This window comes from Haemorhous mexicanus, chromosome 1 (genome assembly GCF_027477595.1).
Source record: "Haemorhous mexicanus isolate bHaeMex1 chromosome 1, bHaeMex1.pri, whole genome shotgun sequence".
NCBI classification, from domain to species: Eukaryota; Metazoa; Chordata; class Aves; order Passeriformes; family Fringillidae; genus Haemorhous; species Haemorhous mexicanus.
This window is the reverse complement of record NC_082341.1, coordinates 124,523,441-124,550,526: the sequence shown is the minus strand read 5'-3', so window position 1 is coordinate 124,550,526 and position 27,086 is coordinate 124,523,441. Positions and strand designations below refer to the sequence as shown.

The 27,086-nt window shown below is 36.1% G+C and overlaps 1 protein-coding gene across 2 annotated transcripts in view; it reads right to left on the bottom strand.

The window, feature by feature from the left end:
- C1H8orf34 (chromosome 1 C8orf34 homolog) overlaps positions 1-27,086 on the bottom strand; it is a 150,262-nt gene that overhangs the window by 11,458 nt on the left and 111,718 nt on the right. For both annotated transcript variants that reach the window (XM_059861819.1, XM_059861828.1), the window contains 4 exons: positions 24,334-24,419; positions 19,426-19,499; positions 9,363-9,483; positions 3,602-4,080 (listed from right to left, as the gene is read on the bottom strand). In XM_059861819.1, the coding sequence (XP_059717802.1) occupies positions 3,602-4,080; positions 9,363-9,483; positions 19,426-19,499; positions 24,334-24,419 (760 nt within the window). The remainder of the gene's footprint in view (positions 1-3,601; positions 4,081-9,362; positions 9,484-19,425; positions 19,500-24,333; positions 24,420-27,086) is intronic.

Genomic DNA, 27,086 nt, shown 5'->3' with positions numbered 1-27,086 from the left:
GAAATGATATGGCAAACAAGGGAGTCAGTGGTATTTTCATCTCAACAGCTATTGACAAGTATCACAGAATTGTGTCACTTTAATGGAATCCATCCTAAAGAGATAAGTAGGGTTCAACATTCCTCTGCCAATTTATACAAAACACCAAAGGACTAGGAACGTGCATAAAAGTATCTCTGCCAAAGGATTTGGAACCCTGATTTATAACCTTTATAGAGATAATAAAACTATTTCTCTAGGTAGCATTTCTTTGCTATAATTCAATTCAGCCTTGAACAGAGCTGATAATAAAACACACCTGTTAGAACTTAGTAATATTATGTGTGCCAGGAGGCAGAAACTTGTCCACAAAATCTCAGATCATTCTAAGTCTTGAGCATTAAAAAACCCCAAAACATTCTTAACAGCTGATATGTTAAGTACTTGCCAAATTATTTAAGATTTGTGCTATATCAAGATTGAACCACCCATGCTGCAGCATGAACTTTACTAAAGCTTAAGAACTTTGAATTGTATTTATTAGTAATATTTTTCTATTTAGACTTGTTATGTTACTTTGAAACACATTACAATCTAGGAAGCATACATAAGGCATTGAGAGTTTTGTTAAAATTCCCAACAAATAAGCAAGTAAATAAATAAGTATATCAAACTCCTTGGTAAAACATGCTCCTGGCACCCAGTAGTCACATTCTTTTCAACTGACTTATTCTCATCAAATATATATCAACATTCTACTGATTAATTCCATTAACATCACCTAAAAGTAAGGAAGCAGAGTTATTTGCAAAAAATCTTATCATAGTATCTTCCATAGGATTGGCAATATTACCATAGTGTATTTACATCCAGTAAAAATTCCCAGTTGAGACCATAAGGCTAATAAGAATAAAGGCAATTTCCCCTCTTTTATTTTACTGGTTTTATACAGAAAGAGGATACAAAACCTACAATGAAAGTTGCAAAATAAATTACAGTATCAGCCTTGAGTTTTATATGTTTGTGATCTGTAACAGAAGACAGGCAGGACTCTTGTTCTCCTACCCCATACTTCCTCTGCCATTTTAAAATATATCTCCATGGTCAGAGACAAGCTATGACATGAGAAAATAAAATCATATGGCCACAAATGGAAGGAAATGTCTAACATGGTAAAAAAATGTCACAGAACAGATGTATGTTCTGTCTAAATCCACTTCTCTAAGTGACCAGGAACTTAAGTGGGCAAAAGACAGCTTGAAAGCTTCTAGTATAATCCTTCAAGAATGAGGCTGGGAGTGGCAGATTGGCCAGATCTCCATCAGCTACTTGCTGATATCCATGGGCCTTCACAACCTGGCAGAGGAAGGTCATCAGTATGGATGTGTCATACCAGCAGCTTTCCCTTTGGAAGCAGAGCTAGTCCCAGGCTGAGTTTCCATTATGTCAAAGGTCACTTGTGCATGTCAGAAAGGATAAATAGGGTCTGAGCTGGGTCACTAGCAGCCAAGGTACTATTGTACCCAGTGAGCAAAGAGGAAGAAAAGAATTTGTCACTTCTAGAAGGGATTTTAACAGAGGATAAGATCCTGCATAGAAATGCTGAGGTTTAACATCAGCTTTACAGTGGATTGCTGGCTGAATCTGGACATGCTATTCTACCTGGAAAATAGCATAATAATATTGCTCACTTCCTAAAATTCTTGAGACAAATATATCCATATATTAAAAGTATAACAGGACACTTACTGTGAGAGCTATCAGCAAACAGAAGTAACAAGACACAGCAAATTAAATGGGACTCTGGCTTATTATTACCATAACTACAGAAAGGCTCTGGAAGAAAGCATTTTTAATTGTCTGCCTCTTTACAGGAAAGATCAAAAGTGGCAGGCAGACTGGATATCTCCCACACATTACACACACATGGTTTCAGGAGCATATACAATAATTTTACTTAGCATCACATGACTGTGTTTCAGTTAAGAACAAGACTGCCTAAAAAAGAACAAAAAGAGGGGTGAAGAATTTAGTTGGAGACAATAAAACCCTTCATTTCTTCTGAACATATTTTAGATAAAAATTAATTTCAATTCTCATTTTCCGGTATGAGAGGAAATTCTAACACACAAACACATCCAATACTTCAAAAGAGGACACATAGTGATTTTTTTGGTCAAAAAAAAAGTGTTAAAATTGTCTTTTTTATTTTTTAAATGGGAAACGTGGTTTGAAAATATATCAACTGGCAGTGAAGACACTTTCTGTAGTCACCTTCAGTCCTCATGTCTTTAATCTGGATATTCAATTCTAAGTGAAGAAACAGCTCAATGATGTTGAGCTGTAGTGCACTGTCATTCAAACACCAAAATAATGAGCATTTATTTCACCACCAAATTGAAGTAAAATTTCTTCCCCAAATTCTAGAATAATCTGTGCTTCATTTCCTTTCCTTCACAACAGATAATGGATGTCATATAATTAATTGAAGGGTTATACTAAGTATTTAATCTCTAATTTTTCTAAAAGCAACCCTAAGCAACACTATCATAAACAACATTTGAGATTTCCTTTAGAAGTCATGAGACTGATAACACATTGTATCAAGTGTCACACCCAACAAATTATTAAAACAGATGACACTCCTCAGAAACAATCTAAAGGTCTGATACTATTTTCAGTCTTGAAAAAAAGGTCTCCAGGTTTTGACAAATGGATTACAAAGAGATTGGTAATAATGGTGGGAACCAACATATTCCACCACTAAAAAATCAGCAGTCTAGACACATAGTTCCTTCTCAAGTCAGTATAGAAGGACTGGCATATCCTGAGAAAAGACTCACCTTTGTAAGGCATGTATAGAGATAGACAGCAGGGGTTTTCTTTCACAGGTGCTTTTATTTCCACTGCCCACACACTGAAGTTATCTTTAAGGCAGCTAAGGTTAGCAGAGGAGAATCCTACTCAGAATTTACAAGGTACTTTAACTTTTTCTTTGTTTTGTTTTAAACAAAGACTAGTCCTGTAAAAGCCAATAATATGTGACAGGAAATTTTTATGCTGAAAATTAGCCTAGTTACCGTGCATATAGTATTAGACAGTGATTCAACAATGTTGGACATTTTCTCTTGTAATTCAGTTTGGTGCTTTGGAAAAATCTGTCCTTTAAGTGATGCTCAACTTATCATTCCAATTGCCCCAAAATATGAAATAAAAAGTAGATCAAGAAAATATCATGCACTGCCAGTGCAGCAGGAAAAAAAATTACCATGGAACATAAAGATTAGATAAAGTTTTGTTTAATATTCCAGAGATATGCACCTGTTAGAAACTGTAATGCTAATAAAACTGCTATGCATTGTACAGGCAAAGCCCTACCGAGCTCATGGTAAATTTAGGGGACACAAGTGTTTCAGGATGATTTCTGTAATAATACCGACATTCTCTAATGAGTACCTCTCAAAGCTGAGCAGTATTTCCTTGCTAATTTTCTCATCCTTCTGTTTCAAGTTCTTTTCAGCACAGTAGGTTACATTAGGTATACTGATGTTACTTGAACATAAAATGCAATCAAGTCTTGGCATTATTAAACATAGCAAAAACATTAAATCGAAAATCTTACTTCTGATAAACTGTTTCTCTGAGTAGTGACAGTTCCAACAACATCTCCACTCACTTGCACAGAAAGCCCTGAAGCAGCACTGAGGGTCCTCCCCATTTGGCTCTTAGATGACAAAGATCTGCTTCTTTGCAGGCTAATAATGCCTTCCCTACTTCCTTGGTTGCTAGGGGTAAGAGGCCGTGACAACAAGCTATTTGGGGTCATAGGTCTGCTCCCTGGAGCTGATGGCCTCTTGGTTTGTGCGCTGCTGTTTGTGACACTGGAGACCTGTGTTCTGCTGTTAGTGGGCAGCGGTGGCGATTTGCTTCCTTGGAGCTGAATGTTCTTCCCTGTCGGAGTTGGCACCTGAGGCCTTGGGGTTGGGCCCTGTGCAGCTTGAAGAGTGCCTTGATGGTCAGATGTAACTACACTGGGATGCTGGACACCAGGGCTTCTTGAGAGCCTTGCTTCTTCCCACAGTGCGAGGTCCTTCTCAATGTCTGTGCACACACACATGAACAAATGGAAAAAAAAGAAACTCACTGTCTGTTTCTCTCTGGTTTAGAACTCTCAATGATTTTCTCCAATGTAAGTGAAAACCTGAATCTGTACAGAGAAAATCTATTCATGCTTAAAATACAAGGCATGAGAATTAACAGTGCAAATGTTTGGCAAGCATTTCCCTAAAGTTTATTTACATTTGATTCACTGCAAACACAGCTAGCCTGCAGCAGTGAAATATTACCTCTTCATTGAATATCAACACAACCTATAAAAATTCCTCTTGTGTCATCAAAATTATGTCTCTGTGGCTTTTGCACAGTTACTGCAAAATCAAGATTAGTAGCAAACCAAGACAGAGCAGTGATGTAAATCTGCCATTCTCAGCTGCAATCCAAAACTGGCTCAAGGCAAAACTTTGCTTCTGGCCCTGCTGTCTACTGCCCAACCAAAACTCTGAGGGAAGTAACAACCGAACTCTGGCATGTCTGGATTTGTGATCCTGTTTGAGCCTGAATCTCGCGTTCTGGCCTGCCAGTGCCACAGCAGATGATGGGGTCACGATGTCCAGAGCCCAAGGAGAAAAGGTGACAGCCATTGGGTGGTCCAACCCCTTCCTTGCACACAGCCTTAAGAAATAAGATCTCTTAAAACCGCAACAAGTTAAGGACAGTGAATGAAAACTGTCTCCTGAAATAATTTAAATCATTTTAATGCTTCTGATGAATTAAATCAGAATACAGCCATCAAAGTCAGGCGAGGGTAGCTGGAATTTAGGTTAGCATTGATAACATATTGAAAGTCCTTGCAAGTACAAATGTAGAGCTTAAGAAACAGTTTAATCAAGTTTATATTACACTACTGTTATGAATTTTCACTTTCACTGGCATGTACTCTAGTGTACTTGATTTTCATATAGACAGCTGATTATCTTTAAAATAGCAATGCCATTTCCCATTAGCAAGTCACAGTCCCAGAAGCTGTAAAGTAGCAAGGCTCTACTGATTTACACACCCATTAAGTCAACTTGTCTAAAATAAGCATTTCTTTTTTTTTATTTTTATAACAATTATTTCAGGTTCTAAATGTCCTAAAAGAAACAGATCCTAAACTGCATATTGGAAAATGAGATTTTTTTTCACTTGTGTTTACCAGTAGGTATAAAAGGAATGTTGTATGTTAAATAATTAAATATGTGCTTCCTTCAACATATTTTATAAGATCTTGAAAACAGGAAATAAGCCATGCCAATTTCATGTTATTAGTCTAATACAACTTTTTGCACCCATCTCAAATGCTATTACTAGAAAAGCTAATAAAATTGAATTAGTTGTGAAAGCCTCAGATAAAAGTGTCTCTCAACTTTTTAAAGATTAAATATATTACTGTTAGCAAATTTCAAAACATAGTCAATATTTCTAGCACACAGTTAAGAACATTTATAATTGACCCCTTAAAATTAATTCTTTCTATTTTGAAATTATTACATCTTGAACTACTCTTCAACTATGCTTTCACTTTGTAACTTCACAGAATCACAGAATGGTTTGGGCTGGAAGACACCTTAAAGGTCACCTGGTTCCAAACCCCCTGCTTATGGGCAGGAATGCCTTCCACTAAATGATGTTGCTCAGAGCTCCATCCCACCCGGCCTTGAGCACTGTTAGGGACAAGACATCCAAAGCTTCTCTGGGCAACCTGCTCCAGTGCCTCATCACCCACACAGTCAAGAATTTCTTCTCAGCCTTTAATCTAAATCTCTCCTCTTTTAGTTTAAATTCCTTGTCCTATCACTACCTACGTGTATAAAAAGTGCCTCTCCAGCTCTCTTGCAGGCCCCTTTAGGTACTGGAAGGCCACAACTAGCTCTCCCTGTAGCCTTCACTTCTCCAGACCAAACAACCCCAAGTCTCTCAGGCTGTGAGAGATGCTCCAGCCCTCTGAGCATCTTCATGGCCTCCTCTGGACCCACTCAAACAGGTCCACATCCTTTTTACCTTGGGGACCCCAGAGCTGAATGCAGCACTCAGGTGGGGTCTCATGAACGCAGAGTAGTGAATCACAGAATTACAGAATCTTCTTAATTGGAAGGGACCCACAAGGATCATGAAGTCAAGCTCTTCAGTTTGGCCCATATGAGGATCAAAACTTGATGGTGACCTTTGCGTTTTTGGCACCAGGCTCTGACCAACTGTGCTGATCTTAGAGGGGGAAGAAGCAGCTCCCTTAACCTGCTTCCTGCTCCTCTTTTGGTGCAGAACGTGTAAGATGCCTGGCAAAAAATCAGGGGCCAATAAATGATACTGTGGTCTACTGATTTAAAACAAATGAAGAATATGGTCTTGTAAAGAACCAGCCTAGTCTATTTCTTTGCAAAATTACAGACATCCAACTTGCCTGTACTGAATTCAGTATGCTAAAAAATAGCATGAATATTGAATGATTTAATAGAGTTAAATAGATATTATATGCTGGCTCATGTTTCCTTAATTTCATATAGCAATCAAGCCTGCAGATAAACCAATTATAATAATTTCTCTACACATATTTAACATGTTTCCATAGCATAATTATTAAGTTTTATTTACACATCTTCTGTTTGATTTTGCTTTAGTATAAGCTTTTCAGCCAGAAAGAAAAAAGTCACACATTCCCAGCTTAGCAGTATTATCTGATCCATATTAAATATTACAATTGAATTATGACTTAGGATTTTTAAAAATCCTTGTTGTGGTCATGTAAAGGAAAATAAAATGCAACAGAGCAACACAAAGCCATTTTGCTTTCAAATAAAAAAATATCCAGAATAAGGATATGATTCATATGCACTCATAAACTGTTTATTTTTTTAACAGTTCTTCTTGTGATAAAATATTTTCCAGAAGTATACGAAGACCACAAAATCAGTGCAACACACCAAATTGGCAAGATACTGGAATAAACTACCAAGAAAATAATAATCTCCATTTGCTTGTGATATAAATCAGCCATAATAACATAAGAGCCTGGATTTTAGACAAAAAAAGATATGAGCCATATGTAGAGAAGGAAAACTGCTCCAGTATCTGATTTTGTAAAACTGCTGCTTTCAAATGTCAAGGTACTGAGGCAGTTGCTGGCAATTGGTGCTAGCTCCTAATTTAGACACAGGCACCAAATTATGCCTTATGTTAGGAGTGATTTTTATCCAGCACATAGTCCATAAGGGAAGGCCAGGCCCCTTAAGAAGGTGTATGTGAGACAGGGGGCCATATTTCATCATTACACAGGTAATCCAAGTCATCGCTCAGGCATCTAAATTACTGCCTAGATAGGCAGCCATTCCATGGAATTAATAGGTTCCATTGCGCTTGCTAAGAGAACTGAAACAAGAGACTTGCTGATATCACAGACACTTGAACTTTTGCAAATGTATAAGATAAATGAGGCTAAGCAAAACCACAGCATTATTATCTGAGGTACTCCAAACTGATTATTCACAGAAATTATGTTATTCTTGTCTTTGAGGGGAGTAATTGTCTCAAGCACCACTGGTGTTATAATAGGGCATGAATTACTAGGAGTACAATAGTCCAATGTTTAATAATTGGGCTGTTTTCATGTGAAGTTCTCAGTCAGACAAAAATTACTAAATAGTAGAATGGCTGAACCTCATGTAACAACAGCTCTACTGAAATATCAGGCCCAAAGTCAAATGACAGGAACAGCGCTGATGTGAGAGAGAAAATCTTTTGGGTCGCACAACTGCAAAAGGAATCTCAGAGATTAAGTGAATCTTACTTACTTTACAGTCAATTAAGTATTTAAAATTGCATATTCTATTGAATATTGTAGTTACTACTGTCAGCTTTGCCAAGGGAATGCATTTTTCACAGCATAATGCATGCAAGAACAGCTTGTATGACCATGGAAGTGAGACCAGTTAGGACATAAATCAAAGTAGGGAGATCTCCACCAGACTCCTCCTGAGTGACACATAAGGAAAAACAAGTAGTACCTCAGTAGCAGGGCCCTTGGGGTACACAGGTTCCTGCAATGCTACAGAAACCACATATTGGTTTGCTGCTCTCCTGATTCCCACTAGATGTTCCTGGGAGTTTCAGTTTAGCGAGAGGGCTCATGGATTTTTAAATCTAGTTTGGCAGTGGCTGCAGCTCTAATAGCTGTAGGCTTTATGAACCTATAAAAAAAAAATTGAATTACAGCATCTCTACTGTCTGACACAAAACCCACCTTAAAAGGCTTCATTTGCATATATTGTAATTTTTAGTTTGTGCTCCATTATGAGCAAAACCTATTCCTAAAAACCTTCCCTCCCTGTGCTTATAGCTTTGTCATCTGCCTTGACCTCAGCTGCAACAGCCCCTTGCTAAAGAGGATTCAGCTTTCTCACCACTGTTATTGGCAAGATAAATATCCAAAGTATTTTAAAATATCACACCAAAAGCGTTCTCTGCCTCACTCTCTAAATAACTTAGGAGAATGATCAAATAAATTTTGTTACTACCTTCATTTTACATATACAGTCGTTACCTTCCAGTGAAGCATTACCTTTCAGAGAATTAGCCTATGAAGCTTTCACCATATGACAAACAGCATGCATAATTATAGGAGGACTACCACAATATAGGTCTGTGTCCTACCTTTTAATGAAAGCTGAAGATAGAAAACATTGGTTACAAAGAAGAACAAATTGCAAGCTAAATTTTAAAATATTCCTCATTAATTTTTATAAAGCTCTGAAACATCTCTTTACCAAAAACCTCATGCTTTTTTTTTTTTGACTTTTCAGAAGTGGTTACTCCATCAAAGATGTTGCAGATGTTCCACAACACACAAGTTAATAGATTTCACTCAGCCAGAATTCTCATAACAAGGCAAGTTTTTCCTGCAAAGCAATCTGTTCTCCAGTTAAAGGTTCACTGCAGCCTGCTTTTAAAGACTGTTTGACAGTAAGTAAAACATCAGTACCTCCTTATTGCATAGGTCTGGGTGAAACACAAAACCAAAAAAAGGTGCACCATTATGCTCTCAGACCACAGTATATTTACCATGGTTTAATTACTGTTTAAGTAGTGTACTTACTGTGATTACAGTGAAGTTCATTACATCTACAAATAAAACACTAATTGTGTTTTCTTCAATGAAAAAAAAAATTAAAGTTTTCATCTGTTTTCATCAGCATGTGAGTTAGATAATTTTTTCCTTCATCTGAAATATTGGCAGAGCAAGCTGGGCAGGTAGTTCTAGGCATTTTATGGTTCCTTGATCCCATACATACCAGCTAGGTGTTTTTCCATGGTCTGAAGTTCTTTTGCTGCTAAGGAGTCCTTTAGGAGTTTCTGCCTTGGGGAACCTCCAGGTCTAACACTCACAGCATCCAAGGTCCAAACTGTCTGAGACTTACACAGATAAAAAGAAAATTGAATGCTTTTAATCCAGTTTCATATTTATATAATAAACAATAAAAAGAGTGGTGTCCCCTTATAGGATCAGGAATCTGGATCTTATTACGTAGAATATACAAAATTTTCTGCAAAACACTTAAAAATATCATTTCTTAACATACAAAAAATAAATAGTAGGAATTAGTTAAAAGAAGCAGTTCTAAAATAACTCAGATATACACCTCCACATAAGCTCTTGCTCTATGCTGAGACATCATAACAGGACAAATTCCTCAATGGTTTACATTCTCTGCAGTTCCAATTATTTGGTAAGCACTTTTTTAAAATTACCATAACATTTGGCTCAGCATTTCTGCAAAGCTGCACTTCAGGGAATATCATAGAATTTCCTAATCAAAATTTCCAGTACTGTTTTATCACTGCAAGAAGTATTCCTTTCAGAAAAAGCTAAATTGCCAGGGTTTGAATTACCAATCACCATACCAGTTTGAAAGGGTAGTCAGCAAACAGACCATTGCCCCCAGTCCCTTCTTTACTCAACACTGTGGTATTCAAAATTATTTGCTTTTTCTGTAATCCACCAAATAAAGTTTTAGGAAATTTTTGTAATACATACTATGAGGTAAACTTGATAGATGTGTATGGGAAATGCACAGTAAAACATATGACCAATTGTGCAAGACTTGCTCATGATAAAAACCCCAAATAAAAACAACAAAGAAAACCATCAATTAAATAATTCTTGACAGTCTATCTGAAATAAATTTCATATTATAACCTCACAAAACATTTCATCTGTAGTCTAGGAATTTTGTTCGTTTCGTAAAGAAACAAGGGTTATGCAACAGTCACATTTTCATTCACCTCTTACTAATTTTTAAATCTTTCATTAAATGGCAAGCAAATTTAGAGAGGCCACTGTTTCAAAGACATTAAACTGAAGTAATTTCAGGGAGAAGAATGATTGATCAGAGGAGGGAGACCCAAACTGGTGGCCCCATTCACAGAGGGCACACGGGACTCCACAGTCCATCAGGCTGGAGCTGCACCACAGCTGACACAGGGACGCTGTGGATCACTGCCCTGAGTGATGGCACTTCCCTGGCCAGACTCTCATCCCACAGGGAAAGGTGCAGCACAGTTCAAAGGATGAACATGAAAACAGAGGTTTGATATCATCTCTATTCACAAAAAAAAAAAAAAAAAGCTTTAAACAGTGTAGCTGCCTTCCCTTTTAGAAAAGTAGGCATAATTCTACAGAAGTAAAATGTTAATATGGGACATATTTTACATCATTCTTAATCCATTCCAAATAAACACTGCTTTGAATGCAAGTGATCATTGTGAACTATGCATCTTTAAAATAGGATAACACAGATTTATATTTTTAAAGCAACAGCTATACTGTAATGCTGTTTGTGCATATGCAAAATAGCCCAGTCACATTTACGAGCATACAAAATAGTTTGAAGCTGCAGAGAATTCTGTTCTTATTAATTCATAAAATTTTCAGAACAGTAAGAATATTTTTTAATTTGCCAAATGTTTTTTTAATGCTAATTTTTCCCTGGTTAAGGTTACCTGTTTTTAATCCCATGCAAATACAGAGGAATAGCTGAATAAAACAGTAAATTACCCAGAAGTGAAGGCACCTTCAAACATTTTTATTTCAGACATGTCACTAGACATGATTTGCTTGTTCCCCTAAGAGGTTTTGAGCATTTTTGACTTGGGTCCTCACTGTAAATTCTCCATCCAAATAGCAACTGCATTGTCGAGCTCACTGCAGAATATTAATCTCTACTACATTACATTACAAAATAATTATTTCAAATGGATATTAATGATCCAATATCTATCTCTAAATGGAAGAGTATATTATTCTGTGATCAGTTCCTCTGAAATAAATGAAATTAAGTAAGAGATGGGAAGGGGGAAAAGGTATGTAAGAGAACTCCAATTTTTTCATTTTTCAACCAATTTTTAGATATTTTTTGTCTCCAGATTTTTATGGTGGAAAAAGGACATTTTTATTTGCATTTTATAGGGCATATTTTCATATCTGGGAAAAAGCATACAAAAAAAACCCCAAAAAAACCAAGGCAGGGTTATAAGGATTAATCCCTTTTTGAATATACAATTTTATTAATAAATACAACTTTGATGAAATATGGAATAAAAAATAGCCAGTGGTCTGTGGCAATACTTGAAAACCAAACTGCTCCTCTAATATTCTTACATTGGACTATTCAAGCTTATTATAGCAAATTATTATCAGCTTTTAGTAACTCCTTGACCTCCTTAAAACATACTTCCAAAGGCTAGCCTGATGAGATTATTTCACTTTCCATGACCTGGAAATGCTTCTGGAAATGGAGTTATCTTTCTTTTCTACAAACCTCTGCTGATTTTTGGTAGATTTGGTAGATTTTACTGTACTTCTTCTCTTTATGCACAGTAGTCATGTAAGACTCATACAAAACAAAGGTGACTGAGTACAGGAAGGTCTCCACTGTTACATATTCAAACTCCTTTTCAGATACACTGATCCAACACCCTGTGAAACCGGGACAACTCTGGATGAATTTTCCCCCTAATTTTGTAACTCTTCCTGCGCATCTTCTATTTCACGTAATGTAAGCTTTCGACATTTTTTTCAGGCAACAGCTTCACAAAAGATCAGAACAGTATTGCTATAGTTTCTATGGAAGATGAGATATTTATTATTAGCAATTTAATTTCATAACAAATTATGTGCTTATAATAATAGTAACTTCCAATTAAATGCTTACTTAATAGAGAATTAAAATGATCTGGGGAAAAAAGGGTATAGGAATTAATTGAAACTGTACTGTTAGCACTTTTTGTTCTTTTTCTGAAGCTAAATAATTCCACAGCTATAATAAACAACATTTTTGGAGGCAGACCCAGGTCATTTTTTATATATTTCTAAATAACACTTAGCATTAAAAATATATTTTAACATTTTGAGACTATGAGTTCATCTAGGTGCATAATGCATAAACACAGACAGAGGTCCTCAGCGTCTCCAGCAAACAATTTATGCAACACTCTTATTCCTAGAAGATAAACACAAGCTGAAAGTAGGGGATGTTATCAAGAAGGCTTTGGAAGCAGGTCAATTCAAATGCAAGGATAAATGAATTTGTACAGCTCCAGCAGAATTCCCTGCAGTGCCTTCTCTCCAGTGGATACATAGCAGCAGTTTAAATATGTCACTTAAGAAAGAGATTCAGGCTTGCAAACCATTTATTTAAACATTCTTACTGCACTTCACCAAAACTTATCCTTTGTCTGCTGGCCAGGAACTGCAGAGATGAAACACTAATGTCTGTTAACTTAGACCTTAAAGATAATCACAGCAGACTGAATGTAGTTGAAAAATACAGCATGTATGAAGGAAGTATGTGCATAGAATCCTTCCAATTATTTCAGCATCTTCCAAACTACCATTGCCCTTGCTCATTCATTATGCTTTATAAATATTAGCACAAAATTTATAAATGGCCTATTTGCATTAACAGGATTAATGAGATCTAAGAATGAGGATGTTACTGAAAGACATTCTTGTCTTTCTAAATTGCAGAAACAACTCTGTGTCCTGTTCATCACCTTCAAACTCTGAAGGTGAGGCAGTGAGCTCTGCACCAGAAATATGTTCAAACAAAGTACTTGGGATACATTTGTCAACTTTGAAGGTCAACTCCGTGTCAATTTCTTAAGTGACTTTCTTTATATATCATATTCATTTCTTCACATAAAACACATTATCATTGCTTTTTTCTTCCTTATATTCCTTGGCCAAATTACAGCTAAAATAAAAAATTACACACAATATGGCCAGAAATAATCCCTCTCATCACTGATTCCCCAAACTTCTGGAAAATACCATAACTTATCAGGAATACCACAGTGGAACAGAAAAAAATTAAGGAGGTCATGAATAAGAGTAAGAAAGTTTTTTCAAGCTCACTCTCTGTGCTTCAATCTGCAGCACAATGCTACACAGCATGAATCAGTACAGCTTTTGTCCCTCAAAAAAAGCCAGTGCAGATTTGAATATTTTGATCTCACTGTTGAGCTGAATTGACCTGGTCCATGTAATACCCAGTGACACCTGGTGAGTTCTACAGAAGTACAGCTTTTCAGAATAGCTAAGACCAAGATTTAGGGCTCCAGCTTACATCACCTGAAAATCAAGTACTTGGTAGAAAATAAATTACTCTTCCTTACTGGCCATAAAAAGTGTTAATAAACTATTCAGCATGTATTTCTATGCTGTTTTGAGCTGTTTCAGAGTAAAACCAAGGTATTCCCATGCATGCCCAGTGGATGCGGAAGACTACCTACACTGAATGACAACTATGAAATGAGTAAAAGGTGAAACCAAATTAGATAGCAAACTGTAAGTATATGAAAAGTGGTTTTATTTTACTTAAGATTCTACTTGGTTTTGCTAATGAAGTGGAAATTTTATTGATAGCTTCAGGAGACAAAAGTTTAAGGAATACACCTGGGCTTAGCCTTCTACAATAACATAGCTTTTCTTTGCTGAATAACTTAAATATCTTAAATAGACATTTGACAGAGATCCCTCTAAATTAAAAAAAAAAAAAGAAAACGAAACAAACAAAAAAAAACCCCACAACCCAAAACCTCCTTATTGAACAATTTGTTTACAAGTGTCCCTCCCACTCTGGCCAAGCAGGTGGCAAGTACAGATGTTCTGCAGCAGAATTAAACAATTCTTGACAGTCTATCTGAAATAAATTTGACATTATTACCTCCCCAAAACATTTCATCTGTAATCTAGGAAGTATTAAAAATATTTTTTGTACAATATTTTGTTTAAGGAGTCTTCATTTAACATGCACTTTCTATTAAGAGGTCATCCAATATTTGATGTTTCATAACATCAACATTATCTTCCATAATCTGTTCAAGGACATAAGGTGAGCAAAACATCTGATACTGCAAAAATACAAGGCTTCTCAGAGCTCTGTTACAATATCAGCTGCCACCTCTAATCCCCTCTTCCACATTAGGGCCTGTTCTACTTGAAATGCCATGTAATTGAAATTACAAGCTTTTGGCTTCCCGTGGCAGTCAGCCAGCAGCACATTTTACACTAAACCTTACACTAAAAAAATGGTACTTTGAGTTAACTTACACACAGTTTTTCTGTTTACAGGAAAGCAGAAAGGAGAAAATATCTGGTCACCTGGGAATCACATTTGTTTCAGTTTTTGAAATGCAACCAGAATAAATTTTTCTAAACTTCAGTTCTATTTACTGTTATTTGGATTAATATTTCTGAATTTGTCATGCCCAAGAACACAAAATTTTAGACAGGTAAAACAAGGCATTCATTGATTTCCTTTTTCTAAAGTTCAGAATATTCTTTCAATTTTGAATTATAGTCTAGAAGATGAAGTATTTTCTAATAAGAATATTTTCACCCAAGAATTTTTTTTCTGTATATAAAAAAATCTATGTCTAGTTTATGGATTTTGTTTGACATAAGGGAGGTCTCAACCAAATTTTGTCCAGGTACGCAATTCAAACTACTTTCCTAACTACTTGCAGGAATAATCACTTATTTCCCAAGAACCTTGATATTATGCTTTTCTAACCATCCTATATTGGTAAATTACCTAACAGTGGTTAAACATACACATTTGTGTAGGGATTTTTTTACTACCTGTGGAAGAGCTGAAGTAATCTAATATTAACTTATTATTTTTGTAGAAGATTTAAATTTTGAAGTTAAAATCCAAAATTTCACCTCTAAGCTTTTTCTACATAATTACAAAATTCAGCTTGGATTTGAAAATTTTTGTGTCGGAACACACCAATTTGAACACAAATATGTTCATAAATCTCTAATTTGCACATAAATGTCTACACAAATATGATATAAATGTGACCCTTATAATTCCTACTACTGCAAAGTTGCACTGCTGTTGTTCCTGATGTGGCAGTGCTATCCTAAAATAGCTATTTGAATGAATAAACTGCTAAATGCCAAACAGTGACCCCAACCCAGTAAATAATTTAGAGATTTAATTAAATGCAGAAGTTTGGATGATTTCTGTTGATTATATTCAAACAAGTAATTCAGTTACTTCATATTATTGTTCTAGGGGAAAAATGGGAAAAGCTATGAAAATTTCTAACAAATAGAACTGAAATCATGCAGCATTGTAATATTATTGTATTCAACATATATTGAAAGCAAGAATAAAGGCTTAGTTTTTCCTTGTGCATGAAGCTTAAAGTAATTTTACAAACTGAATTAAAGAATTTATGCATTCATCACAGAAAAACCATGTCTGTATTTCTTCTATGAAGCCAAATAACATGTTTCAAAGCAGTAGAGAATACAGGAAAAAATTTATTTAAAACAAAACACTTCTATAAAACACTTTATTACAGTATTTTTTGAACAGTAATAAAGAGCAAAAACCAAAGGGACATTCATGCAGAAATGCTTTTTGCAGTTGGACAACTTTTTCTTTCTGCTGCATTTGGATTGCTTTGCCTTACATGGATAATTTACAAAGAAAAATACACCTTTTTATGTGCATGTGCAAGGCAAAATTCACATAAAAACCCCCAAAAACTAAGCATAAGTCCTGTTAGATCCAGGTGGTAAAAGAAACAAATCAGAGAGAAGGCAAAGGCTACTCCATGTGATCTGCTCAGTGCCTGTGCCCTATTTGTCTCTGTTAGTCACTGCAAAGTTAGCAGCTTCCTTTGCAACCCTGCTTTTCCATTTCTGCTAGAATTCCAGGCCACTTAAATTTTTCCTAGTATAACTTCTTATATTTTCTTAGAGTCTTATTTTACCTTATGTTTCTGGAAAAGTTTTAAACATTTGGCTATCAAACTTTGTGTTCACCGCAGTGAAAAGATCTCAAGAAAAAGACTTTGCATTTTGCCTGGCACTTTTCATTACACAAAAGTATTTGCCAGGCAGTAAACTAGGATCTCTAAGGATGTTTTGAATGCTTGTTTCCACTTTGAATTCTTACAAAACACTTGGGGAAAGTGCTGATTCCTGTAAATGCCTCAACCAGCTTTTTGCCAGGTTTACTCACTTATTTGCCCAGAATGCCTTGTTTGGGGTTGTGCAGCACTGAAAATCGAAGTTTTCAATTTTTCAAACATTAACTTTTTTTATGAAAAATACAGCATAGCAAAATATTCTATTTTAAAAAGTATAAATAAAAAGGCCTAACTACAAAAACCAGGGCCTTCAGGAATAGAACAGTAAAAATATACAAAGTTGCAAGAAAATAATAATATAACCATAGTGTAACTTACATGAACCATGCAATAGACATAGATACCGCCTGTCTCGTTTGCGTACTAGTATCCAGATTGTTTTAGTACCCACATTAAAGATCTTACATGTGGATTCAAACATGAGACATGAAAAAAAGAACCCAAAGGTTCTTTCTGAAAATCCTTATGCATAATTCTTGCTATTTTGTCCTACAATTTTTCTCAAAACACTTATCCTCTGAAAGCCAAGGCACCTTTGAGGAAAATTTGTCAAATATAAATTAGCAAAGAAGAATTTATATAATCATCTATTTAACTAGCCACAAACACAAATTAGCCTATTGGAATGCAGAATCAATATTAAACATTGCACAACTTGAGCCATGGATTTTTTACATGTAATATGCACATTTGTGTGCATACCATGATTCAATTTGCCAAATTTCTGAGAAAAGTCTGATCAACACATTATTCTATTTTTCCCGCATCTTGCATCTCATAAAATATCTAAAAATGATTCAAATTATGAGAATACATTTTGGTATCAATTCTTTTTTTAGGCATATGTTTCACTACTTTGAAAGACTGTGGAAATCCATTTCAAGATTGCATTTATCTACACAGCCTTCCTATGAGGCATCTCAGTTTTATATCTATATTTTGTATGTCAAGATTGCCAAAGAATAAGTCTCACTGAAAATTTTTAGGGGATCATGGAACAGATCTCCCCTTGGAACCCTGAAAGGCAAGGAGAACAGCTGCATCATTTGTTTCATTTTGAAGAGATACAGTTACAGAGAAAGCATTGGATAGTTGAATTTAATTTTGAATATCTAGCCATTATAAAGAGACAAAAGTAAACAATCAGCTAGCAACACACTATCTAGGCAAGAACACTAAGACACAATACACCAGAAAAAAACCCCAAAGAGTATGAACTAATACAACTGGCTCCTTAGAAACTTAGGCAAAGTAGTTTTTCAAGAGCTCAGGAATGTGAAATGATCTGCCTTTGCCCTGAGGAGAGGATGGACAGGCAGAGCAAGAGCTGCAACTGCTCTTCTCTTTGCAGCCCTGGTAATTACAACATCAGCAAGCTTTCAGGGATTCAGCCCAGGGAATCCTACTGCTTCTGGCAGTTCCATCCTCCCAGCAACCTCAAATAAGCCTGGAACTACCAGAGCATGAAATGAACACAGATACATATTGTCTAAGCCTGCACACACAGAGCATACATGTAAAACTGTTCAGCTGAAGGCTGTATCTTTCTGTAACAAGATTTTGCTAATACGCATAATTAACTTTTGTTTTCTTCGTATTTTTTCTATGAAATTCAATTAATTTGTTTCTCTTTCCCTATGTTACATGTCTGCAGAATTACTAAATCAAACTTTGTAGCTATGAGTCCAAATCAATAAGGAAATGTGAGTTCCAAAACCACTGCAAAATTTATTTTACCCCTCTGTTTGCTGGTGGAAAGCAGAAAGGAGGTTTGAAAAAGAAGCTCAAAGCAATGCCAGCTGACGTTCTGTTCTTTACTCTTTTTGCCCAATATCAGCAAATGCTCTGTGAGGTTCTTGCATTCCAAGTTCTCAAAGAGCTTTAGGAATTGATCTGGAACACCATATCCCTCAACTGTCTTGATAAATAAGACGGTTGTAAATACTTCATGTTCAATACTATCTAGCTTTATTCACACTGCTTAATCAGCTGCCTGAAAGACTTCAAGACCAATCTGCATTGCCATTTTTCCTCTTTCTTTATACAGCCCCTTTTTTCTTAGCTAACAAATACTGAGCCCTTCTTTCACTTCCTATATCAACATTAAAGTGTGCTATTAAGCAGTTTAGCTGAACAGACTGAACAGGAATTAATGTGTCCTCTTACACTTGTCTAAAACTTTGCAAAAATGAACAACTATTGTAAATTTATTTGCCTTAGGGAAAAAACCCCACAATTCTTTTTTTAACCTATATTCAAACTCCTGGTGCAATACTAGTAGCACCAAAGTTACGATAATATAATTCTTTAAAAATTATTTTACTGCTGGTTATGATTTCCACAAACTACATATCTGCAGAGATTTTCTTAAGTTTCAAAAGAAAAGAACAGATGGAGATATTACCAAGCATAATATTGCATTCTTTTAAAACATACAAATAAACTAGCCGCATTTTAACTAAACTGCTCTTACTAGTTTTCAAGCAAATGGTAACAGAAATCTAAATTAGGGTTGAGATACCAAATTTTCGTATTTCAGAATGAAATTTAGAGTTTGAATTGTTTTGTTCTCTTCAATTTGTAAAACTGAGTATTATCTGGTAAAATTAATATTTGACTAGAATTTCAAAACATAGAGAATATGTATAAAATTACTGCACTTCCAACGGGCAAGCCCAACAACATGTGGCTTTGTAGATTATAATAACATATTTCAAAATACCTCCTTTCCTAGAATGAAAAAATTAGAGCAGAGAACTGAAAATTCAGAAGGGTTATGTAAATTTTGGTTTTTTTCTCTATAGGATGACAGTGCTGGCAAACACAACTTTTATCTCCATGCAAAATCTATTTTTTATGAAACTAATTTTAAAAATTATAGGATTACCCATAAGGGAAGGTACTTACAGATGCTGTCACTTGAGAAGCACTCTGAAACTCATTAATATCTTCTGTGAGTGTTTCAACCCCAGGTACTTGAGCTGTTTGAAAGAGGTACAAGAGAAAGGTAAATCACTCTAATCAAGTAAGTGTTAGTCACTTTGAAAATGTAATGCCTAAAAATTTACTGCTGGGAAGGTAAATGTGGCTACTGTAAATGTACTATTTTTCAGTTACAGTTCAATGGATTATAATTTATGTCTGATTTTAATTTATAACCTTAATGCAACATGGAACAGTGTCTCTAAGATGACTAGAGTGATAAGCAAGCTTCCTTCAGTGGCCAAGGTGTCATCTAGGTTCTTTATTGACTTTACTATTTAAACTAAATACTGTTTCCCCTTTACACAAGTGAGTAGTGGATCTTCAGCTTTAATAAAGTTAATAAAACTATATTCAAATAATTCAGTTAAAATTCCTGAAGTAAAGGACTTGGTCAATTTAGACAACACTTAAAAGCCTTGAAAGTATAATTTTTGCCCATATTGTCACACTTGTAAAATGACAGAACTTTGTGAGGAGTCTAAAATGTCTCTTTGATGCACGTATAATGACTTCAAACAGATTTGATGCAACCCTGTCAGAGAAAGAAATTTCCAAGTAACATTCTATGCAGTTTCACTCTTTGCTTAGCACTCTGCTAAGGCACTTAGATGCTGCATCAGCAGCCTAACAAAAGAATACGTCCTGATCCTCCCTGTGTTCTGCTGTTTTTACAACACTTAGCAGGGAGGTCCTTATGTTTCCAGAATCCCATTTGTTAAACATCTCAGGCTACCCTTACTATGAAAGCAGAACTTACTGTGAAGCGTGGCAACTGTGGTTACCAATTCACTGCAAACACAAATTGATGCGGAGGGCAAAGAGGTGGTGATAATGCAAAGCTGTGGTCAGGGAATTGTGAAATGATGCCACACTTTTGCCATTGCCTTATCTAGTTCTCAATCTTAATCCCCACATATTTGCATCCTTAATTTTTTACCCTTATCATGCAGTTCCACCCAGAACAACACTATATGTGTTTCATATGTTCATGTTTCTATTGAATATCCCCAATTCCAAACTTTTCCTCTACATACTTATGTCTCTTGAACTTTCTACTATAATGACACTTAAAAGGGGAAAAAAAAAACAACAAACCCAAACAAAAACAAACAAACCAACCAGAATCCAAACACCCCAAAAAAACCAGTGACTCCTGTTTGATAGGGAATAAACTACTGATGTGAAATTTGCTCTAGCAAAATTTATTTAGCAAACTAAGAATTATATATCACAATATAAACTGTAGAGCTGTAGATGTAACCGCACAATAAAACAGGAAATACCACATTTACACAGTGGCATGAGTATCAGAGAACCTATTATCTTTGGTCCAATATTATTCCAGGGGGAGTCACAAAAGAAACAAGTCTTTGCCCACACCTCAGGAATATGTGGAGTTGCAGAATACATGCAACAAAACTCACATAATAAACAGCTTTTCAAAGATATTTGAGAAGTGGTTTAGAAGTTTTATACTTTTCATTTCTCCTGTATTAGGAGATTACTCCCTAATACGTTACTGCATTTTAAACTTACTTCTACAAGATTGCACAGACTGCAAAAGCTGTATTTGCAATAACGTCTTCTTTTCCTGCCTTATACCATGGCTTCCCTCAAAGGGTAAGGTACACTTCAGCAGAAGAGAATTAAACAAGTGAGACAAGGTTGCATGGTACTTATAGGAAATTGGGAGCAAATGAACAATTATCCTTTAGTGATACTATTTCTATATATCTAAAACCCCCAAAAATACTGAAGTAGATTGCTTCTACAATCCCACCAACTTGAAAAACACATTGGGGGCTGTTGGACGTAGATTTTTCTGGATCAATTCTGTTGTATTGTGTATCTTTTGAAGCCTCAGCAATTCTCCCCATCTACCTCTACAGAACAAGAGCAAGGCTCAGTGGAGAACTGACCAAAGAGACAAACCAGACAAGCTTGGCATCTACAGGGAAAGTTCACTGTGCAGTCATCTACGCTGCTGCTTCTGATCAAAATCAAGAACTATGAAATTCTTCCCTTAGTTCTTTCCTGTGAAGTGGTCTAATGGAAAAGGGAAACATTTTTGAGAGGTAAAGCTTAGGACAGTGAAAAGAAACTGCAGCTTTCACGTGTCTTGTGTTTTTTCTATCTTGAGACCTGATTCCTACTTCTCATTTTTACTACTTAGATCAAACACAGTTCAGCAGGATTATACTAGAGGGAAATCAGTGTACTGGTTAATTAGAATCAGATCCAGATTGTCAGTGGAGTCAGTATAGTGTCTGATGCTGCACATGATCTTCTCACATAAGCTCCTGCATAGACTTTAGTAGGTGGAATTGCTTAAAATGAGGCTTATTTTTAACGGCTCTACCAATTACTTCTGAGCTTAGTTCATCTGAAATTCACAGGAGAGATGTTCCAGATCTAACAACAGAAACAGATCATTATCTAAAGAAAGCTACTGTCAACTTTGTTGTGCATCAGCACCTTGCTTGCTTATTCTTGAATGAATGGTTTGCATCAGCACTTCCTAATACACTTTTCCCTCATTAGGTCACTGGTACTGATAAATAGCAGAACATAAATTCAAATAAACCTGGTAAGTGAAGCCTGCTAGTCACTATTTCATCATGTAATACATCTGTAAGAGGACATAACTAAAAATTTGGTGCAATAATGCCTTGGTTACTTAGGGTTTTTTAACAATATCTTTATGAGGTTTTTTTTAAATCATCCTCTCATACATAATAATATTTATTGGAAATAAGTATCAGATGCAAAGAGAGCAAATATTGTGCTGCATTTAGGGAAGATTGATAGAATGGGCAGTTGCCTGAGTTCTGTGTCTGTTTATAGTCTGTACCTACTTGTGAAATCCAGCTGTGTTTTTTTTTTTCAAATTGAAGTGTAGCACTAGCCAACATTTTAGGAAAAAAAGACTCAACCATATGTTACGAAACACTGAACATTTCTGAGAGCACCTCTTGACAGAAATTTGGCATTACCTTACTACTGACCTCAGTCTTTTTGCCCAAGAGGCCTTGTTATTTCCTAGCTACATGACTAACAGGTCCATTATATTCATAGACATGAGATAGATGTTTATAACAACATGAATATCAGTGCCCCACCTTCCTATCTAAATTTTACTCCTTGTATCTTACTGAATGTGGTGGTTTTTAAAGAAAGCATCTTCCATCTTCTCTGTAGCCATATTGACTGCAGAATATTCAGAAGCACATGAAGTGGCCAAAGGTAGAACAGCGGCAGCACTTTTGTGCTCCATACTCTGTGACCATGAAAGACCCAGCTCCAATATTACACAGCATCCAGTACTTTCTGATAGTTTCACCTTCTTTAATTCTGGCGTCGTTGCTAGTTAGCAAATCATAACTATTTAATTGAAGCCTGCAATTTTAGAACATGACGGGGCAAAGTGGGCATACATTCACTTCAGGAGCAAAGGTACACAGGAAGGAATATGGAAGGATGAGATCTGTTCAAAAATTATTCTGTGAACTGCAGAGCTTTTTCCCCCATGTCTGTCTTAGCAATCTATTTGCTTTTGTTGCAATAATCCCATGCATGCATATTCCCTTACTCATCCCAAGCAAGCCACCACCACCTCCCTTTCTGGGAATCACTTTCACAAGAATAGAATTTTGCCTTCCTTTCACAGGACTTGATTAAGTCACCAGTCTGAGCATCTCTTGCTGACAATCTTCGTGAAGATTGTAAGGACATTATGTTTTGAGATTCTGAGCGTCCTATTACCTTGTTCAATGATCAATGGCAGATAAAAAGAAAAGCCAATGTCTTGACTGCATGAAACCACACATTCTCACAAAATCAGTTTGAGAAATTAATCTTTAAAGACATATTAGTTACTTATGGTTGGTTTACAAATGAGTCAAAAGAAATGAGTGAAAGCTCAGGTTGCTGTGATATCTAATAGTATATTCAATAGCATTAGATAGCAGACAGAGAGTAGGATAATTTAAAAACATACATTCTGGTGGTTTTTTTTGTGTTAATTGATCACCATAGCTAACTTGTCCATGGCTGCTGAAGACTACACTGCAAATCAAAACATACAATTTGTAGACTCGGCTGGTTCGACAGTAAGGGAATGGACTGAAAGATTTATTTTTGCAGATTCTCTGTCATAACCTCTATTTGTTTCTCTCTGCATTTCAGCAGCAGCTAAGATAAAGTTAACCTTCATCAATTTTATCTTTCATAGGAAAGCTGGACATTCTCTGGAAAGATATCCCTTATGAAGTGCCTTTTTCAACACTTCAGGTGTTACTCAGTTCAAAAACCTGAGAAGAAATTGAAATAAGTCTGAGGGTCCTGACTGCAGATTAACCCAACATATGAAAATGTTTGTATGAGGGGAAAAAGTATTTTTCAGAGTTATTTTATAAACTCTTTCTTTCTACTGTAAAACATTTGAATCATCTGGATGCCTGTATAGTAATAAATTAAATATTTCAAAGACCATTCTTTGGCATAAAAGCAGCAATGAACAGCCCATGCCTATGATATTGAGCTGTTTTAAATGTTAGTGTGCTAACACAAAATCTGTCTAGTAAGAACAAATTCTGGCCCTGTGCACCTCTCAAAATAAGCCTAGGAATTATTCTGGAGTGTTAATTGGCCATGACAAAAAATATGTTAGTGGCTCTTTGAACAGATTTGAAGTGTAAATTATTGAGTTCAAATGCCCAGGAACACTCTCTTGGAAGTGTTTCATCTTTTACAGACATAACCCCTACTCTCAAATTCAAGATGTTGATGTTTGGGGTTTTTTTATGAGCAGCAAATATTTATATAACTTACCATCAGAGTCTGACACTGCTGGCTCAGATGTCTGAGATACCATGGAGACATCTTCTGGCCTTTCTGCCAAATTATCCCCTTGCAATCTAAATTGTGGAAAAATGCAATGAAAACATTTGCAATCATATTCAATGGATAAGACACAGAAGAAGATTTTCCTTGGCTAGATATCCAGCTCACAATATTGCCCTAATTAAAAGAGCAGCTTTGCTGAAAAGCCCACACTCATGGTTCAATCACAACCTGGACTGTCTAAAACTAGTCTCCAAGGAACAGCCAACTGAATCCGAGCTCATGCATTTTTGTAAGTCTCATTTTACAAAACTGGGGGTTTGGTGTGCATGTGAGACTGCAAGCTTCCTTCCCTACCTTCAGAAATATTTTAATGGAATAGGACTGCACTGGATGTCCATGCCAATGTGCTGGCAGTGCGGTGGCCTTGGTGAGGAGAGGCTGGGGCTGCCCTGAGCCAGTCACAGGTGGTTCCATCTGGCTCCAGGGCATGGCTGAGCTCTTCAGCTAAAATGGTGGCACCCTGGAGGAAACATAGTTAAGGAAGAGCCAGCCACAATGCCTCACAGGCAGAAGAGAAGGGAACAGGAAGAGTGGGAAACCGCAGAGGACACACTAAGGTCAAAGGAGATGGTGCTCCATACTCTGAACAGATACTGTCCTACAGACCACGGTGAAATGCCAGAGGCAATATCCCATGCAGCCCCTGGAGAACCAACACCAGGGCAGGTGAATATGTCCGGGATGGACAGTAGCTGATGGAGATCCCACACTGGAGCAGGTGAAAAGTGGGGTGAGGAAGGAAGGGCAGAGAGAATCTGTAATGGACTGACCACAAACCCCCATTCCCTGTCTCCCCTGCACTGCTCAGTGGGTGGAGAGTGGTGTCTGAAGTGAAGGAATGAATTTGGGCCCAGGAAAGGGAGGAGGAAAAGTATGGTTTTAATGTATATCTTTTAGTTTCTCATCACCTAAACCTGTTTTAATTGGCAATAAATTAAACTCATTTTCCCCAAATCAAGGCTGCTTTGCCCATTAGAGTAACTGGTAAACAATCTCCCTGTCTTCATCTCAACCCACAAGCTTTTACTTTCTACTTTCTCCTGTCATCCTACTGGCTGGGTAGGAAACTGGCCCTTAGCCAAAGTTAACCCACCACAGGGGTTATGTATGCAAGAATATTTCCTCCTCCTTTGTTACTTGTTAAAAGGAAAATGCAGTAATTATGGCAGACTTTGTCTTCAGGCTTTCCCGCTGCACCAGCTGACTGCAATGCCTTGACAGCAATTTATACAAATAATGCTTGTATCAGTTTTTTCAAATGAGCATCCCAGGAGTCCCACCATCCTTCTCCAGGCTCTTATGAATCCTGAGCACAAATTCTGCTCTGAAGAAGTGCTTTGTACCTCTAAACGCAATATAACTGCCATTTACATAAAGGTTATCTTACCTTGGGTTTATTCAGACATGAAAAGAATAAGAAAAATGCAATTCAATTTTGCAAAGCCCTGGAATCTTAAAAATGCATTGAGGTAAAACCTTGGGGAAAGAAAGAACTTATCTCTTGGAAGAAAAAAAAAGTTCTTTTCACTCTGTATTCCTACTCTCTGTAGCTGTTTTATACTAAGCTTGAAATTAACCTTTGAAACCAAGTAGAATCCCCTTATCTGCCCTATCTAAATCTCACATTTTATGATTCTCACAGTTATCTAATACAGATGGATCTTTAAGTCATCTGCTGTTTGTACTCCTCAAAACCATTTCCCCAACAACCCCATCCCCCAATAACTTTTATCTCTTTTTATAGCCCCTAGAATCATATATTTATGATGGAAAGCTCAGTGTAAATTCACAATATTTCTTACTAAGGTGGCAGATACATAGAACATGAAACTCAAGACAACAAAATATAAAAGTTAGAAGCTGTAAACCTAATTTTGAAAATTACTTCTATGAATCCTTTATAGCTCTGTACCTGGCTTCTAATGCTCTAGTTGCCAATTCTTTAAAAGCCTAGTTTGTCAAACAGAAGCAAATTGTTTTGTATCCTGAAGATATTCAAACTGGGAGAAAACAAATTGCAAATGAAATAACTACGCAAAAAAAGGAACCTCTCAAAAATCACAAAATTTTCCACTGCAATACAATTCACCAATCCTCCTTCACTACATACATAAGCACATTTACTGCAAGCACATATTCAGTCTTAGAAAGATAAGCATGAAATTGCAGGAACCAGAAGTGTGATACTCTTGTCTCCAGCCATGTTGGTAGTTCATTTATATTTAACTAAAAGGATAATTACTCCAACATTTTCTGCTTACATTACATTCATATAAAAAGTATCTCTAGAAGTGGAGCAGCTTCTTTTATCCCATCAGAATTTTCAAGATTTTATAATATGATCCCATTCTGAGCTTCAATAAATCCAAACCCGACATGAATAACTGAAACTATGCTCATCTTATTCTAGAATTTAGATATATTTCAGTGGTCCATTGCCTCATGAAGAATACATATACACCAAAAAAATCTTTTCAATGCATCAAATCAGAAAGTCCACTTCATACAATTTTACTTTGTAGGAAGAAATGGCTGGGCTACTGGGTAGATGGGTGAATAGGATGTTTGACACATACATACCTTATTTTCATATCCAATTTTCAATTTATTTATGTATTTCTTACATATAGATTCATATCAGAATAGATTCTAATGAAACTCAAGCAACAAAAAAGTCA